The sequence below is a fragment of the Tursiops truncatus genome, chromosome 2 (assembly GCF_011762595.2).
Source record: "Tursiops truncatus isolate mTurTru1 chromosome 2, mTurTru1.mat.Y, whole genome shotgun sequence".
In the NCBI taxonomy this organism is placed as follows: Eukaryota; Metazoa; Chordata; class Mammalia; order Artiodactyla; family Delphinidae; genus Tursiops; species Tursiops truncatus.
This window is the reverse complement of record NC_047035.1, coordinates 100193787-100212245: the sequence shown is the minus strand read 5'-3', so window position 1 is coordinate 100212245 and position 18459 is coordinate 100193787. Positions and strand designations below refer to the sequence as shown.

The following is an 18459-nucleotide window of genomic DNA, read 5'->3' as shown; positions in this document are numbered from 1 at the left end:
GGACAGGCCTTGATACAGGAAAGCAAGGACACTCCACTCTGAGTCTTGCCGACTATGACTAAAGAGCAGCCTCAGCTGGCCGCCTGGCCTGTGCTGGGGAAGAGATTGCTTCCAGGACCGAGAATCAGGTTCCAGGGTTTTCCTTTCAAATACCACCACCTTGTGTTGAGCTGTGAAATACAGACCACCCGGGGGCTTGGGAGGCTGTGCGCCTTCCCGAAAAGAAGGACCTGGTATGGCACCTCTTGGCATTTTGGGGAAATTATGTCAAATGAATGGCAGCTGCCTCCTCCCCCAGCTCCCTCAGGCCCAGGGGAGGGAGCAGCCGGGGCTGTAACACATGCACTAAACAAGAATGCATGTCCAGGAAAACGCGTACATGGTGCCTGGTGCTGCCGCCCTAGCATTACACGGAAAATTCATAACTGACCCAGGAATGCACAGCAGACACACTGAGAGGTTTATGTGCAACACAACACACATTAAATGCAAGATGGACAAAACCAAGACTCCTCGAGCTGTAAGGTGAGAATTTTCAGCAGAGAAAAATGAAATGGAATCTGTTCAGATTTAGAAAGCTGATCAACCTTATGAAGATAGACACTCATAATTTTATTATAATAAAATTTTCTATATTGGAAATAGGGGATGGGATAGTTCTTCAAGAGATGAGTGAATAAAAAGTTATTTGGAAAAAAAAATAGAATGGGCATATTTTCACATCAGACAGATTTTTGAATCAGTTGATGAAAACGTAGTCTGATGGGGCCAGGCTAGCACAAACTTCTAGGGATCTGATGGATGTGGGAGTAGCAAAATAGAATGAGTTTTAGCATTGGTAAGTACAAATGATGATTTCAGGGACCAAAATCACCTACATTCTCTATTTAAAAGAAGGAGGAGGACGAGAAGGACAAAGAGGAAATATATATATCATTAACAATGAAAGGAGTTCCTGGGACCTAGCCATTGAAGAAACAGTAAAGACATGGCATTTATTGTGAGCCATGTACTTTTCTAATCACTTAGTGTTAACTAATTTAGTCTTCATAACAACTCTGTGGAGAGGACTCCCTTAGCAAACTAAGACACAGAGCAGTTAAGTAACTTGCTCCAGACCACATAACTAGTAAGTGACAGAGCCGACATTGGAACTCAGGCAGTCTAGCTCCAGAGTCTGCAGTTAGGCCCTTAACAGAGGGTAGCTACTTTATTAATAAGATGGGATATAGGAGGTTACCAGCTCTGTCCACCAAAACTTTTCAGAGATACCTGAAACACCACCACTGGCATCATTATGGTTTAAGGCAGGGGATGGAATGTCAAGGTATTAAAAGTCCTGGTTTTAGAATAGGTCAACATAATAGAAATTCTTCGTGGCCAACAGAACCGTGTATTGTAAAACAAAACAATTAGATAAATTTGGAAAATGTCAGTGCAACCTCATAATCGTAAAAAGAAACATTTTCCCCAGTTCCGTCAGTACTAAAATGGGCCTTAAACAACAAGGTTGTACTGTATAGCACAGGAAACTATTTTCAGTATTCTGTGATAAACCATAATGGAAAAGAATATGAAAAAGAATGTATATATATGTATAACTGAGTCACTTTGCTGTACAGCAGTAATTAACACAAAACTGTAATTCAGCTATACTTCAATAAAAAATAAATTAACAAAACAAATAAAATGGGCCTAACAGTAGGCACAGCACTTTAGCCTACTACCAACACTCATGCCCAGATAGCCTGCCGTACACCTCTCCACTAAAACAACCCAGGGCTCCTCGGAGACAAGCCAGTATCATATCTAGGGACAGGACAAAAATGAGGACAATCTGAAATGCCTGTTGTTGCCATACAGCAAGAATGACTCTATAAACATCAGGAACCCTGCTACACAGGTGAGGGAGGTAATGCAGAACTCTCCGCAGCTGAGCTGTGATACTCCCAATCCAAAAATGGGCAGAAGACCTAAATAGACTTTTCTCCAAAGAAGATATACAGACTGCCAACAAACACATGAAAGAATGCTCAACATCATTAATCATTAGAGAAATGCAAATCAAAACTACAGTGAGATATCATCTCACACCAGTCAGAATGGCCATCATCAAAAAATCTACAAACAGTAAATGCTGGAGAGGGTGTGGAGAAAAGGGAACACTCTTGCACTGCTGGTGGGAATGTGAATTGGTACAGCCACTATGGAGAACAGTATGGAAGTTCCTTAAAAAACTACAAATAGAACTACCATATGACCCAGCAATCCCACTACTGGGCATATACCCTGAGAAAACCATAATTCAAAAAGAGTCATGTACCAAAATGTTCATTGCAGCTCTAGTTACAATAGCCCGGAGATGGAAACAACCTAAGTGTCCATCATTGGATGAATGGATAAAGAAGATGTGGCACATATATACAATGGAATATTACTCAGCCATAAAAAGAAACGAAATTGAGCTATTTGTTATGAGGTGGATAGACCAGAGTCTGTCATACAGAGTGAAGTAAGTCAGAAAGAGAAAGACAAATACCGTATGCTAACATATATATGGAATTTAAGACAAAAAATGTCATGAAGAACCTAGGAGTAAGACAGGAATAAAGACACAGACCTACTAGAGAATGGACTTGAGGATATGGGGAGGGGGAAGGGTAAGCTGTGACAAAGCGACAGAGAGGCATGGACATATATACACTACCAAACGTAAGGTAGATAGCTAGTGGGAAGCAGCCACATAGCACAGGGAGATCAGCTCGGTGCTTTGTGACCGCCTGGAGGGGTGGGATAGGGAGGGTGGGAGGGAGGGAGACGCAAGAGGGAAGAGATATGGGAACATATGTATATGTATAACTGATTCACTTTGTTATAAAGCAGAAACTAACACACCATTGTAAAGCAATTATACTCCAATAAAGATAAAAAGAAAACTAGGAGGAGAAGGAAAAAATTATTGTGGGAGCAAGGTGAGTCTGAGAAATGCCTTGTGTTCATGATGTCACCCAAAAGGAAAGTTAATATAAAGTGTAGAGAAAGATAGTTTTAATAGCGAACAAAGATGACAATATGTTACAACTTGTCATCAACTTTTAAAACTAGGAAGCATTAATATATAAGATGATGTCGTTTCTTTTATAGAGTGTTAATTACATGTTTGTTTATAAGATTTCTGTGTTGAGTAGTAAAGAATAACAAAAGGAACTTTAAGTCAGGTCGTCCCAGGATTTGAGGGCCCTTGGAAGGGCTGCTTGGCATTGGTGGTCATACAACAAGCAGGTGGAAAGAGGGGCAGACATTCACTGGCATCAGTGGTCACACACAGTTAGCAAGGAGTCAGTCAGCAGTGTGTTTGTAACATCATAAACTACTCACACAGCCTGAAGAGGAAAACCAAGTACCCAAACTCAACCTCATCTCCTAGGAGGTGAAATCTCTACCTAGTCTGACAAAGAACGGTAAAATATTAATAAGGAATGCATACTTTTTAATAGTGCTAAAGATAGGTCAATGCATCCCAATGATTAGGGGTCCTGAGTTTGAATCACCTTGAAGCTACCTAGTCCTATATTGTAAAGCAAGAATTGTGTCCGTCCAAGAATTGGCATCCTCTAGCCTTAGCTATTCGGAGAAGGTATTCCATGTCCTTTGAATCTAAAAGATCACTGCATTTGTCTGGAAACTGTCAAAATGATGTTAACTAAGGGAAATTGGCCTTCGGAAGATACTAAAAACCAAGAACACAAACAATGAAGAAATAAATTAAACCCAAGATACTTAATATTTTAGAATAAGTTAAAGTGTAAATGTATTATCAAATCTTGACATTTTGTCTACGTTTTATCTGCTGTTTAAGGTGGATGATCAAAAGGAATTAGTCATTCTAAATTTGTAGTAGAATTTAAATAGTTTAATCAACCAAATTTATAATCAATGTTTAAATGCTCAAGGAATGATGGTTTTCAAACCATTTTTGAATGGCTTATTGGATATACATAGCAGACACAGCCAGACGCACCCATATGCTCTGGACACTCACCATTTCCTGGCATGCCACTTGTGACTCTTTCCCTGGGGCTTCCTCTGCCCCCTGGAGCCCAGTTGGCTCTGCCCAGAGCAGGCCAGAATTGCCACACACCCCCAGGAGCCGCGCTCACCAGCTACTGATGGGAGTTAATGGATAAATGCCCTAGCTTTCTGACCTTTTGGTAAGGGTAACTCAGAGGCCAGTGCACATCATCTTCCAGAGATGCCCAGGGCAAGGGAGCAGCAGCTTTCCACAGTGGTAACCTCTGTAAGGCACCCATTATTGGCCTTCGACCTTTCCCTGACTCATTTCTCCCCTCTCCCACTGGGGCTTCCTGGGATCACCTCCCAAATAAACTAGTGGACTCGTATCCACATCTCAGAGTCTGGGCAACCTAAACTAAGAGAAGAAAGGAATTTAATAAATTGAGATTAAACAAAGCACACGTATGTGTAAGGAAGGCTCTTCTCAATGCAGAGTACCCCTTGGACATTTCCTAATCTCCCAGGAGGCCTGAGTAGCACAGCCAGGGGAAGGGGAGAGGGGTGGGCACTGTCTTGGGTAACCTGCTGCCTCTCCTGTTGGCGTCTCTTTTCTCCCTCCTGGAACCAGACTCTCTTGGGACCCATGACTTTCACCAGGACACTCACTCTCTCACTCTCACTGGGAAAGTATGATTCCTCCCACAGAGAGCTGTGATTTCAGAGGGCAATCTTAGAAACAGAAATGTCCATTCACAAAGCTGGAGGTGGACTCAGTGACTGCAGAGGGGAAAACAGTGGGACAAGACAAGTGTCCACTTACTCAGCTGTCAGGACACTGAGATTCCTGGGCTTTGAGTCTGCTGCCAGGTCCCCATGGGCCACGAGGGACTTCTGCTTACGACTTTTATAGGCAGCCCCACCACCACACAGAGTAAATAATGACACTGCTCCCCATCCCTACAAACATGGTGGTTAAGAGCTCAGGCTTACCCATTTCTAACAGTCACCTTGGGCAGATTCCTTAACATCCCTGAACCTCAGTTTCTCCAGCTACAAAATGGAGGAAACATAATCTAACTCATAGGGCATTGCTCTTAATAAAGAGAAAATGATGGGGTGCTTAGGCACATCAGGCACTTTGTATGCATTCTCATCGCACGAACACACACATAGGTACAGTTTTCATCCTCAATTTCTAATTCTAAGAAACTTACCTAGGGTCAGCCAGCTAATAAGCAGATCTAGCATTCAAATTTGGGCAAGTCTGATTCCACTCTTAACCTCTAGGTTATACAAAAGATATGCAAAGTAAAAGTGCCCAACACACACTAGGAGCTTAATTACTGTCATTACTTTCCTGTCTTCTTATTTTATTATTCTCTCCTGGGCTGTCTCTCACCCGGGAGGGACTACAAGTGGGGCACAGACAAGGAGAGATTCACGGAGGCTCAAAAGGAAGAGGCTCAATGCCAAGTTCTTAATAAATAGTCTTCAGAGAAAACAGAAGGCTTCCCCTTCTAGTAACACCTAAGCTTTTAAGATTCTTCCAACTTCATAATTTCCTTCCCTAGAACCTCCACAAAATCCCCAAAATGCCTTTCAAAAGACCAGAAAGTCAGGAATACTAAATATCTTAAAAGTTCCAGGTGAAATTAAGTCACCTGGAATGAGGAGTCCGTCTCTCAGCCTGGCTCTGGTATTAAGTTGTGTGACCTTGAGAAAAGCCACCTGCCTTCTCTGTGCCTTTTTTCTTTTTCTTTTTTTTTTGGTTAACATGGAGATAATAATCCTTGTCTTGCCTTGCTTAAAGTTGTTGAGAGGATCACTGAGAAATGTATGTGAAAATACTTGGCAAATTATAACATACAACACAGATGTGGGGAGTTATCAGTGTTCATCAACAGCTTATCAGACTTGCTAAGAAAATTCCTGAATAAGAAAAATGGGAGCCAAAAAGCAGAGGTGAGCAGCAAGGGGGAATGAGGAGAGTCAGATGGTAAAGAAAAACTAGCTGTCAGAACCTCATTTTCAGTGTTGGCAGTTAACCTTCAATCAATTTTATAAGGCCAGGAAATAGCCATATTTTTAATTAAGTGTCGGTGGTAGGCTCAGCAACATAAAATTTAATGATAGGGAAGACCCCAGCTTAAAGAAACACAGCTTCTTACCTCTCCTTCTAAGAACGATATCTTTTCTAAAAGCTGCAATATTAAGAGCTGTTTCTGCTGCACCTTTTTCTTTAGTGATTCAATCTAGAAAGAAACAAATTGGAAATTGTTCTCAAAAAATGCAGAATTTGTACAAGTTAATCAACTGGAAGAGAAGCCTTTGGTTTTCATTCAAATAGAAACTACACATTGGTTCTTTTGTGTTCCGTGGAACAGTATGAACATGAGGTGCTTCACGGAGGCAGAGCGGGGGGTTCTGTGCCCAGGTATGCTTGGGACATCATACATGGTTGTGGAGTTGTTTCATTAGGTCTGTTTAGCCTAACATTTCTGCACTGATTCTGCCGTGTAACCCTTAGTAACATCCCACCGATGCTTTGGGAAATGCAGACATAACTCTACATAAAAAAATTATTTCACTTGAATTTATGCAGCAGCCTGCATTTCATACATTCTGCTCTGCTGTTCCTGTTCGTATATTCATATTTGTTCAACCACGTGTCAAAAGTTTTGCTCTGGGAAAAAGGTCACTGTCACTGAAAGTAATAATGAAATTCAGAGGACTGAGGACTCACGTGGCCTGGGTTAAGCAGGGAAGGCTTCTGAAAGACAGAGACTTGAGCTGCGTTTTCACCTTTGTTTTTATACTATATCTATCTTGGACTACTCTAACTTTGTTTTTCACTCACATATCATGTCTCCACAGACACATCGTAGGTTCCCTAAAAGCAGGAACCAGGGTGCTCTCTACCAGGCTATGTCTTGGGCAATAGTGGGAACAGTGTGTAGGTTCGATAAATAACATGTGATTTTGAAGAATGCACTAATTTTCCAACAACCTTTCATATGACATTTGAGCAACTGCAAAATCTTTTTTAAAAAATCCCTCTCTGTGCAAAATGACACAATTCGTATAGAAGGGACTCTAGCAAATAACTAAAAGAAGTACAAGTAGGGACTTCCCTGGTGGCACAGTGGTTAAGAATCTGCCTGCCAACGCAGGGAACATGGGTTCCAGCCCTGGTCCGGGAAGATCCCACATGCCGCAGAGCAACTAAGCCCGTGCACCACAACTACTGAGCCCGCGTGCCTAGAGCCCGTGCTCTGCAACCAGAGAAACCACTGCAGTGAGAAGCCCACGCACCACAACGAAGAGTAGCCCCCGCTCACTGCAACTAGAAAAAGCCCATGTGCAGCAACGGAGACCTAACGGCAGCCAAAAATTAATTAATTAATTTCTTTAAAAAAGAAGTATACAATTACATTTAACCTTTGACCCAGCAACTCCACTTCTAGGAATAGATCCCAAAGAATCATTAGCCAAAATATGAAATGACTTGGACACAGGATTTTTGTTTTTAGAAAACACACACACAAAAACAGAACTCCATCAATAAGTGCCTGATAAATAAACTATGGTTCATCTTAACAATGGATGCCTATGTAACCTTCAAGAAAAAATGAAGATCTCTAAAACCCTGATACGATATATTGTAAGGAGTAGATGGTATGCTGGCTTTGGTGTAAAACTGGTGAAGACATATGAATGAATATATATTTGCAAAATGAAACACTGCAAAGATCAAACAAATCTTAATATTTACCAACAGGGAGAGGGAGGAAATTAGATGGAGGAGACAGAACAGAACAAAGACTTTTGTGATAATACCTTGTTACATAAGTTCAATTTTGAAAGCACATTTTACAGATTCAAAAAATAAAAACCAAAAAGGGGAAAAAAGTGAATCCTAAAATTTGAAAAGAAACAGAACAGAAAGAACTTAACCATATATCAAATTGGTTAAACGAATTAATTCAAGTGTTGTTAGGACAAGGTAATTTGACTGGATGTTTTTAGTGGAATGTGTTCTAAAGATAAACAGTTGCACTCACTGGGAAAATTTTAGTAGTAATATTGGTATTATATTTTTAAACTATTTGATAGACTGTAGTATAATAACATTTGGAACCAAGATTTTTAGTGTAAGAAAAAGAAATACAAGTACAAAATCAAAGAAAAAAAAAGTTCTGTTAGATTTGAAATGAAAGTGTCAGTATGAATTCATAATCTTCTATTTTTTAAAAAATATACTAGATGAGCCTAAGACACCTTATCCTACCTGAAAACAAGGACATGAAGGGTCTCCCTTGGGGCAAAGATGGGACAATGTGAGCATCAAAAAGAATAATGAGTAAAACACATGGAATATATATTTTTTAAAACCCTGAGTATTTTATTATTCTTAAAAAAGAAAACCAAAAACAAAGCAGCAATAACAACTCCTCGGAAATGACAGTGGAACCAACTCCTTACTTAGAAGCTTGGCAATTTGGATAAAAGAAAAAAGCATTTATCCTGCCTTACTTGTACAAACTGCACGTTGAGATTACTAAAAAGTCCCAGTTTATGAAGAAAGAAGTTTTACTCTGCAGAAGAATTCCAGTTAATAAGTGGGGAAGGAATGAGAGAATTCAAAAATCACCATTGTGCGATCCCCTAGGAAATAACCGACTCAAGCAAGCTTCACGGACAGATGAGACAGTGAGGGGCAAAGCCGGCGAGGGACTTTACGACTTTGTTGTGGGCTGTCACCACCTGATCCACGATCAGCCTTAGCATCACCCAAAGTGGGATCACCAGACATTGTGTGCCCCCAGAGCAGTACGAAATGAATCACACAGCACCACCCTTGAAGTATTCTTGCCTCCCCGGACAAAACAAAGTTGAAACGGAATCTAATTGCACTATTAAGGAAACAAAAAGTCAAATTCAGAATGCGGGAACGTTTATAGGACAACTGACTTAGTTCCTGCAATAAGTCACTGGCTGGGGGTAAATTTGAGTTGGGGGTACCAGGGGAGTAAACAGAGCATATGCTCTAGATTAAAGGTTTTCAGAAACCTAACAACCAAATACAGTGGACCTCTCTGTATGCTGACTGGAACAAAATATCAGTTAAGAGACAATTTTAAAGACATGTTGGAAAATGTTATTACAGACTAGTAGTAAATGGGACCAAGGAATTATCATTAATTTTGTTAGGTGTGGCAATAAGCATTATGATTACAGAAGAAAAAGTCCACGTTTTATTGATGCTTAATGACGTATACAGGAAACATGCAGAATGTCTGGGATTTGCTTTAAAATAACTGCACAAAGGAAAAAATAAAAGGAAAAGAAGGTGTAGATAAGGCAGATGTGGCCAAATGTTGCTGCTTGTTGAATCTAAGTAATGATTCATCATTACGCTCTTTGTTCTGAGAGAATGTGACATTTTCATGATAAAATATTTTAAATTCCACCTGGTGTCAAAAATATAATTCTCCGACATGAGAAGCAAACCATATGAAATAGAATACAATAAACATACTTAAGAAGAAAATTGATAATTATTTTTTAAATTAACAATTAAAAACAGTCACTAGTTATCCTTTCGTACCTATTAAATTTGCCCCAAACTACTGACTGAAGAAATCAGTGTTGGAAGGGCTGGGAGGGATGGCTACTCTCATGTGTTGCAGGTGGTGCTGTAAATTAGAATGACCCTTTGGGCAATGTAGCAATAAATATGAAGAGCCATAAAGCTGTTCATACCCTTTGACCTACTAATCCCACTCCTGGGAATTTATCCTAAGGATATAATTCAGATGTAGGAAGAAAGCTATATATACAAAGATGTTCTTGCTCCAATTATTTATAATAGAGAGAAAATGGAAATAACCTTAATGTCCAGCACTAAAGGAATGGGTGATAAATTATGGAATATCACTTGGATGGAATATATTACACAAACACTAAAAACAAATATATTACAAAATGGAAAAGTGTTTACAAAAAGCCTCCAGGGATAGAAAAACAAGAGTTTACAATGATGAAAGTAAAAGCTGGAAGAAAAGTTAGATAAACAAAATCGTTCCGGGGTTGGGGTAGGATTATGAGCAAAACAAAAGTTTGTTTTGTTTAAATTTCCTTCATTTTTGTAGGAATAATTTGCAAAAATCATCCTTACAGTGTCCCTTTTTCATTCCTTCTTATAGTGTTAGAAATTTTTAAAGCTTTTAAAATCTTTAAATGATAGGTAAAGTGTGTACTGAAATGAACTAAAATATTCCAAGAAGGTCAGGGGTAGTACTTCATCAAATAACACAAAAAGTGACTTCACGCACACTAGTTTCACTATCTCTGAAGTAATCAGAGTGCTTTGTGAGTCAAGAGAAGCAAGAGGTGTGGGTTAAGGGCACCCTAATGAACAGCTCACAGGAGGAGACCAAGATGATTCTGCTCACCTTTGTCCCTAGATTTTAGTTTTAAAAAGAAATAATGCAAAGCAGAGATATCATCTGGAGAGACAGCTGAGGGGAGAACTCTGGGCTAATGCTAGCGTGAGGAGGCATCTCATTCTGGAGAAAAAGAATAGGTCGAGGGAAGGATGTAGGGGATCTGAAGCTTCTGACAAGGATCGCATTTTTCAGCAACTGATGCTTCAAGAAGCGATTGTGCTTTTGCACTAAAAATGAATGCTGTGCACACTCATTTGCTTTCATCCTTGAGCATTTCTCATAGAAGCATCTTGTACAGTACATTCTGTGGCCAGAGCTGACTTGCTCGGATTAGAGAAAAAGGATGCTTAGGTTGGCAGTCAGTTCATGGCTGGCCCCTCATGCCCTAGAAGGGGTGCCAACTTTGAACCCCAAGTTACTCCCCCCTGAGGTCTGCTCCTGGAGCACATCCCATGCCTTTTCCCAAGTGCGACACCCAGTTTCTAAACTAAGCAGGCTCTCACGCCTCTGGGTTTGCTAATATTCTAGGTATTGTCTGACTCCCAAGCCTTTGGTTCTTTTCCACAATATCTAAATCACACATTTGTGTGGAAAATGCTGTTATTTCTGACTGCCAACTTCAAAGAGCCTTGAAATATCGTCTCCTGTAGCACCTAGCATGATAAACACTCAAAAATTAGCTACTACTATGTTATTACTGGTATTTCTCCCTCCCTAGACTGTCAGCTTGAGAATAAAGACCTTGATCATCTTCATATTCTCAGACATTGAATGGACGAATCAAAGAATCCGTCCATCCATTATCTCTAAACAATCCACCCCTTAGACTCCAGGGGCATATATGTCTGGAACAGACTCTTGGAGGCCTAGATGAACCAAGACAGACTTGCTAAACACATAACCTCCAAAGCAACTCGCAAAATCGGGGGCACCCAAAATCCAGGGAACTATGCAGCCGGTATGCAAGTAAAATCCATTTGGCACCTTTGCTCTCGCTTTTTTTTCTTTTTTTTTTCTTTTTAACATCTTTGTTGGAGTATAATTGCTTTACAATGTGGTGTGTTAGTTTCTGCTTTATAACAAAGTGAATCCGTTATACATATACAAATGTTCCCATATCTCTTCCCTCTTGCGTCTCCCTCCCTCCCACCCTCCCTATCCCACCCCTCTAGGTGGTCACAAACCACCGAGCTGATCTCCCTGTGCTGTGTGGCTGCTTCCCACTAGCTATCTATTTTACGTTTGGTAGTGTATATATGTCCATGCCACTCTCTCACTTCCTCCCAGCTTACCCTTCCCCCTCCCCATATCCTCAAGTCCATGCTCTATGTAAGTTTGTAAATATGACCTTCAAGAGGTTTATGTACACTTCAAGAATCTGCATTTAAATCTAGCTGTCACCAGGTGGTGGTAAATGACCCAAGTTACCAGGCTCAAGTCAAGGCATTAAGAAATGAGAACTTAGATGAGGTCTGGCAAATGTAGTTACCCAAGAATGTAATCTTCTTGTAACAGTTAAATTTAAATATCAAACAGTAAACCCCCTTAGAGAACAAAGGGTAGAAACCCATCTTGGTAAAATCTAGAACCTTTTAACTGATGTTAACTCATTGAACTGATGTCTAATTTTGTCTTCGTTAGCATGATTTTTTTTTTGTAATTCAAACTGTGTATGTGTCTTACAGCCTAACTGATAATGCAGGATGCTAGGTTTCTAAGACTACAGGCCAGCTTGATATTTAAGGTGGGCGGTGGGGGGGTCATCTGGTTTCTTAAAACTAGAACCGGCTTTTCTTCACATCAGCCACAACTGAGTTACCTGCATAGATGGTTCGAGCTAAGCGATCCCTCTTAACCAGACCCACACACTGGAGTCACCTGGATGGAGTCATCGACTTCTAGGCTCTACCCCAGAGATGCTGCATATATCACCCTCTTACTTAAAAACCCTCCCAAGCTTCTTGGAGGGGGGGATAAATTAGGAGTTTGGGGTTCACATATACACACTACTATATATAAAAGAGATAACCAACAAGGACCTACTGTATAGCACAGGGAACTATACTCAATATCTTGTAATAACCTATAATGGAAAAGAATCAATTATATATAACCAAATCACTTTGCTGTATACCTGAACCTAACACAACATTGTAAATCAACTATACTTCAATAAAAGAAAAAAGTACAAACAAAGCAAAACAACCCTCCCAAGCTTCTAATGTTCCAACTCCCTAGCGTTGACATGAGGCACCTCTGCCGTGGTCCCAATTTATCTCCCCAGTTTCATTTCGTGCCTGCTCTGTCCCACAATGAACCCTACTTACAAGCCACTCCATACTCAGCGTGCTGTGGACATACGATGGTCCTGCTACCAGGCCTCTGCACAGGCTGGTGCCTTCACCACGCATGCCCTCCCACCCTCCATTCCTTTTTCCACCAGGAAATCTTCCGTCAGGAAGTACTCAACAGTCACCTCCCAGGCCAGCTCTTCCCAAGTCCTCCAGGCTGGCTTTGTGTCTCTCTCCTCTGTTCCGTTTCAGCCCTTCGAGCAAACCCCTAGTAGAACCCATCATTGTCACTACCACTCTTTGTTTACATCTTTCCCTTGCACCAGACAGCAAACCCACATGGAACAGATGTTTAGTGCATCAATTATCTTATATGAAAGAGTAGTCCTCTGAGGAGGTGAAATCACCCCTATCAATCCACACATTTTTATAAACTTCTTTGGAAACAGATTCCTATAGTGAAAGGATCCCTCGCAATTTCTTTCAAAAAGACCTTGTATGTCAACCAGACCAAAATGAAATTGTACAAAAATTTAGTAAGGTCCTGTTATGGATTCACAGCAACCCAGGAGGTTGCAAGGCTTTTCAGCTTCCTGGAATTTTTTTCCATTGGTGACAGACATGTCGGGTCATTTCATGTTAGATGTCAGAATGTGATACAGCCCTATAATTAGAAGGATGTGAATAGTACCCAATTGTGCAAGACTCATGAAACATAACTCAATATTGAGGTTGGGGATGTGGAGAGAAATGAATGAATATAAGAAATGCAGCAGCAAATAAGTATTAAATACTAGATAGCACTTGATATGTTTTTTTTTAAGAAATTGTGTTTTGGGGTCTTTTCTCTTACCAGCTGGCAAATGATGATATACATGTATCTGAAAATGCCTTATGTAAAACAGGAGACACAATGGAACAGGGCATGATATTAGAAGGTATGTTACAACTGATGATCACATTGAATTAAATTGTTTAAAATCTTGTAAGGAAAAGGGAATTCAATTTTTTAAATCCAAACTAAGTTTATGTTCATTTTCTTTGAAATCTGTTTTATTTTGTTTTCATTCTAATTTTAAGAATAACCAATTAAAGTCCACAGGTACTTTTATTCAAAATCAGGGTGTGTGTGTATGTGCCTATCATGAAACTCGACACATTAATAAGGTTTCCAAACCTCTGTCACCAACACCCCACTTTGTTACTCCTACTAATGGGCCCTCATTTAAAAACACTTTCTACTTTAAACTGCATTGATAAAGAAATAATTCATTTTCCCATTGAAAATGTACCAAAGATGGCTAATTGCCAATCAAAGCTTCTAATCAAAATGAGATAACCAGGGTTCTGAATTCTAGCTCAGGGTAAAGCAGTAGGATACTTGAATGTGAGCCCTTCTCAACTTTTCATGGGAAAAGTATGCTGTTCGATTATTTGAAAATTTGACAGGAAGATAGCTTGAAGATCCCCATTATTGTTATCAAAACCCCTAGAGATCCAGGGACTCGGCGAACAGACTGGGGCACGGTTGGCACAAGACAGGCAAGAACCTTCTAGAACTCACCTGGGGTTTTAGTCACCTCCCTTTGCTCCCTCTTGTCCTGACCCAGCCTTGTTTTCAATTCAGCCTCTTGTGATCTGGCAAATAGCTTTCTCCATTTCCCTCAACAAAACAGGACTCGTGTTTGATCCCCAAATACCTCACCCTGAAAAATGAGAATAATTGATATCTAATACTCTTCCTCTGAAAAGGTTTTTTATTTTTGCTGCAGTTTCTCTTAATTCATTTTAGAAGTGTTGTAACACTAATTTCATAGTTATGTATTTTTAAAGTGCATTCCCTTTGATAAAAACCACCATGGTAAGAATTTTAAAAAGAAAGTTACCCTCTTTTCCTAAAAAACAATAAAGCACAGGGATGTAAGACAAGAACAGGATCTGCCCTGCACTAATGCAGCATGAAAGAACAGTTTAAAAAGGACAAGGAAAATGGTACATTATCTCATTTTGGGGGGAGTGAAGGGGATGAATTAAGGCCACAACAAAACGAAACTGAAAAATTGCTAAATGAAGCTCTGAGTGGGGAAAATGAAAAATCAATGAAGGAATGGAGGGGAAAAGGTACATTTTTCATCTTCATGATGCTTGATTGGGTTTGTAGAAATTCATTTTCAATTAATGTGTCTTGTGGCATTCAGCCAGGCCAGATATGAACAGGGCACACATTTTAATCAATTTTTTTCTATTAAGTTTGAAGTAATATATAATAATAGAACTATACTATTCAAAAGGATCGGTTGAAACTGGCTTCTGAGGTAAAATAATCTAATGTGGTTTGATTTCTGTCTTATATTAAAGATAACCCAACTTCTGTTTAAGGAGAAATAGCACCCTGGGTGCCTGAACGTGACTGGGCCATGTAAACACCAGGGAAGGATGGATAAACCGGCGTTCCAATCTGTGTGCATTCACTGGGAAGGAAGAAAAAGGGGTGTACCGAGCACCAGGGCTTTTTCTGGCTTAGCTCATTATCCTCAGAAACAACCCTAAGAGTCGTTATCCCCATAGACGAGGGAACTGGGGTTCCTACAGTTTCATTGTCTGTTCATTCCTTAACAATCAGCTGTGATCCCCTCTGCATCGGGCCCAGTGCTAGATTCCGGGAGCACAGCAGTGAGCCAGGAAGACCTGGTCTCCACTTTCGGGGAATCAACATCCCAGTGAGGCAGTAAATGGAGAAAGAAACACACACATTAGCGCAATAAGGAAGCAGGCAGAATGACGTTAGGTCTCCCCACCTACCAAGAGATAGGATGCACCTGCCGTCTGCCGACGGGGTGAGGGAAAGGTTCAGACCACAGGGCTAAAGAGGTAACCAGCTCGTTCCAGCTTGCCCGGAACTTTCTAGGTTCTAGTCTCATGAGTCAGGAACCTTCTCATTCGCAGGCAAACCAGGACAGGTGGTCACCCTAGAGCTCGACTCTGGCAGGGCTGAGATCTAAACCCACTTCTCTTTGATGACAAGGCCCAGGCTCTTCCGTTCACACCAGCCTGATGTCCAGAGGTCTATCTTCCCTATGACGACAACCTATCGCGGCAATGCTGCCTAGAAATCAGGCCAGGCTGGGAAGAATACTGGCAGGTGATACCTTCTTTAACAAAGGATTTGCTGGAGCCCTAAGTCTTCAGGCTATTCTTTCCTCCTCTGTGACCTTATTGGAAGGTGGGATGGAGAAGTGGCAAAGAGGGTCCTCTGAGCTTCTCTGTCCCTGTGCTTCCCTGGATGGGTACAGTATCAGGGACACACGACCACACACTGAGCAGGAATATCCAGGGAGAGAACTGTTTCAGGCTAAACAACTAGAGGAGGTACAGGCATCACTCATCTTACTGCACTTCATTTTATGGTGCTTTACACGTCGCATTTTTCACAAATTGAAGGTCTGTGGCAACCCTGCACTGAGCAAGTCTGTCGGCACCACTTTCCCAACAGCATTTGCTCGCTTTGTATCTCTGTGTCACACTCTGGTAATTCTTGCAATATTTTAAATCCTCCACCAGCAAAAAGATTACAACTCACTGAAGGTTCAGATGATGATTAGTGATCATTTTTCAGCAACAAAGTTTTTTCTTTTCTTTTTTTTTTTTTTTTTTTTTTGCGGTACGCAGGCCTCTCACTGTTGTGGCCTCTCCCATTGCGGAGCACAGGCTCCGGACGCGCAGACTCAGCGGCCATGGCTCACGGGCCCAGCCGCTCCGCGGCATGTGGGATCTTCCCGGACTGGGGCACGAACCCGTGTCCCCTGCATAGGCAGGCGGACTCTCAACCACTGCGCCACCAGGGAAGCCCTTTTTATTTTTTTTTAAATTTATTTATTTATTTTTGGCTGCATTGGGTCTTTGTTGGTGCGCGCCGGCTTCTCATTGCAGTGGCTTCTCTTGTTGCGGAGCACGGGCTCTAGGCACGCAGGCTTCAGTAGTTGTGGCTTGTGGGCTTAGTTGCTCCGTGGCATGTGGGATCTTCCCAGACCAGGGTTCGAACCCGTGTACCCTGCATTGGCCAGCGGATTCTTAACCACTGCGCCACCAGGGAAGTCCCGAACAAAGTATTTTTAATTAGGTGTCACATTGTCTTTTTATACATAATGCTATTGCACACTTAATAGACTACAGTATAACTTTTATATGCACTGGGAAACAAAAAAGTTCATGTGATTCACTTTACTGCAATATTTGCTTTATTGCAGTGGTGTGGAACCCAACCCGCAGTATTTCTGAGGTAGGCATGTATATGAAAGCACCCAGCTCCACACCTGGCACAAAGCTGATGATAAAAAAAAATGGGGGCTTCCCTGGTGGCGCAGTGGTTGAGAGTCTGCCTGCCGATGCAGGGGACACGGGTTCATGCCCCGGTCCGGGAGGATCCCACATGCCGCGGAGCGGCTGGGCCCGGGAGCCATGGCCGATGAGCCTGCGCGTCTGGAGCCTGGCTCCGCGGCGGGAGAGGCCACAACAGTGAGAGGCCCGCACACTTCAAAAAAAAAAAAAAAAAAAAAAAGTAGTTTAAATAAATGTTCCTATTGACATATACACACTACTATATATAAAGCAGATAACTAATAAGGACCTACTGTATAGCACAGGGAACTCTACTCAGTACTCTGTAATGACCTATATGGGAAAAGAATCTAAAAAAGAGTGGATATATGTACATGTATAACTGATTCATTTTGCTGTACACCTGAGACTAACACAACTTTGTAAGTCAACTATACGCCAATAAAAAAAAATTTTTTTAAAGATGCTTATACTAGTCTTGTCAATTTTAAGACAAAACAAAACAAAAAAATAAAGGAGGCTTTAATTACACACACACACACACACACACACACACACACACACACAAAATATGTTCCTGAAGTTCAGGTGCCCTGGGACATGGACCCTCAACTGTACTGACCAGGACTCTCCTGGGAGCCCCCTAGCTGCCCTCCCTGCCCCTCTCCTCTCCTGTTTGCCAAGCACGCCCTTCCAGAGATCTGAGGCTCAGATCTCATCAGGCAATGGGGAGCCATCGAGGAATTAGGAGCTTAGTAATAAAGGACGTTTTCTTGGCTTGTTGCTGGTAATCCACAGCAATTAGGCCCAACCTACATTTCCAGTCTCTTCATCATTACTCCCTCCTACAATCCAGTCAAACTAGAATAATGCTCCCTGAACTCACCCTATACTTTCTGGCTTCCATGCTTTTGTTTTTTATTTATTCTGTATCTTGTCTGGCACGTCCTTTTCCACCTACTCGATCCCTGCCCAGAAAAATCTAACCCATGCTGCAAGACCCAGTCAAATTTCACCTCCTCCCTAAAGACTCCACGCACACTAGAATTAGTGAACATTTACAGGCACTGAGCTACACCCTTAGCGTACATTCTTTCAGTCAATCAACAACCCCTGAAGCAGGTACTATTATCATCATTCCCATTTTTTTGATAAGGAAACTAAATGTTGGAGAAGATCAATAAGTTGCTCAAGATACAAAGCCCAGTCAGGAGCAGATGCAGGATACAAAGATTGAATTTACCTGAAGCCTACAAACTTAACCACTATGTTCTCCAGCTTGTGTGTTCCCAGCACACAGCTAATTGTCCTGCTTAACCCTTATATTCTGCCTTGAGTTATAACGAGTTTTAACGTCAACCAGAAAG

The 18459-nt window shown here is 41.2% G+C and overlaps 1 protein-coding gene and 1 long non-coding RNA gene across 20 annotated transcripts in view; one reads left to right on the top strand and one right to left on the bottom strand.

The window, feature by feature from the left end:
• MYZAP (myocardial zonula adherens protein) overlaps window positions 1-18459 on the bottom strand; it is a 116960-nt gene that overhangs the window by 25461 nt on the left and 73040 nt on the right. For all 3 annotated transcript variants that reach the window (XM_073801063.1, XM_073801062.1, XM_004323762.4), the window contains one exon: window positions 6183-6266. In XM_073801063.1, the coding sequence (XP_073657164.1) occupies window positions 6183-6266 (84 nt within the window). The remainder of the gene's footprint in view (window positions 1-6182; window positions 6267-18459) is intronic.
• The window catches only part of LOC109552065 (uncharacterized), a 90822-nt gene that overhangs the window by 48749 nt on the left and 23614 nt on the right, over window positions 1-18459 (top strand). For 3 of the 17 annotated variants that reach the window (XR_012330144.1, XR_012330140.1, XR_012330143.1), the window contains one exon: window positions 13611-13692. The exons of 12 other annotated variants lie outside the window; for them this stretch is intronic. This is a non-coding gene — a long non-coding RNA (uncharacterized lncRNA). Of the gene's footprint in view, window positions 1-13610; window positions 13693-15700; window positions 15897-18459 lie in introns of all 17 variants that reach the window. 2 more of the 17 variants (XR_012330147.1, XR_012330146.1) reach the window with 1 other exon arrangement.